We start from the raw sequence: 238 nt of genomic DNA on the forward strand, positions 1-238 counted from the left end.
CCCGGGCGCCGCGGCCGCGGCTCTGCTCCTCGTGTGCCTGCCCCCGGCCGCAGCCTGCATGAGCGCGGCCTTCCCGCCCTCGCTCATGATGATGCAGCGCCCCTTGGGAAGCAGCACGGCCTTCAGCATCGACTCGCTCATCGGCAGCCCCCCCCCGCCCAGCCCGGGCCACTTCGTCTACACGGGCTACCCCATGTTCATGCCCTACCGGCCCGTGGTGCTGCCGCCGCCGCCGCCG

At 74.4% G+C, this 238-nt stretch overlaps 1 protein-coding gene across 1 annotated transcript in view; it reads left to right on the forward strand.

Annotated features, from left to right (window-relative positions):
- Positions 1 to 44: 44 nt before the first annotated feature.
- The window catches only part of GBX2 (gastrulation brain homeobox 2), a 6,583-nt gene continuing 6,389 nt past the window's right edge, over positions 45 to 238 (forward strand). Inside the window, exon 1 of the mRNA XM_019522886.1 lies at positions 45 to 234. Within this exon, the coding sequence (XP_019378431.1) occupies positions 59 to 234 (176 nt within the window). The 5' untranslated portion in view covers positions 45 to 58. The remainder of the gene's footprint in view (positions 235 to 238) is intronic.

Source organism: Gavialis gangeticus, unplaced genomic scaffold (genome assembly GCF_001723915.1).
Source record: "Gavialis gangeticus isolate Ggan-Ray unplaced genomic scaffold, GavGan_comp1, whole genome shotgun sequence".
In the NCBI taxonomy this organism is placed as follows: domain Eukaryota; kingdom Metazoa; phylum Chordata; order Crocodylia; family Gavialidae; genus Gavialis; species Gavialis gangeticus.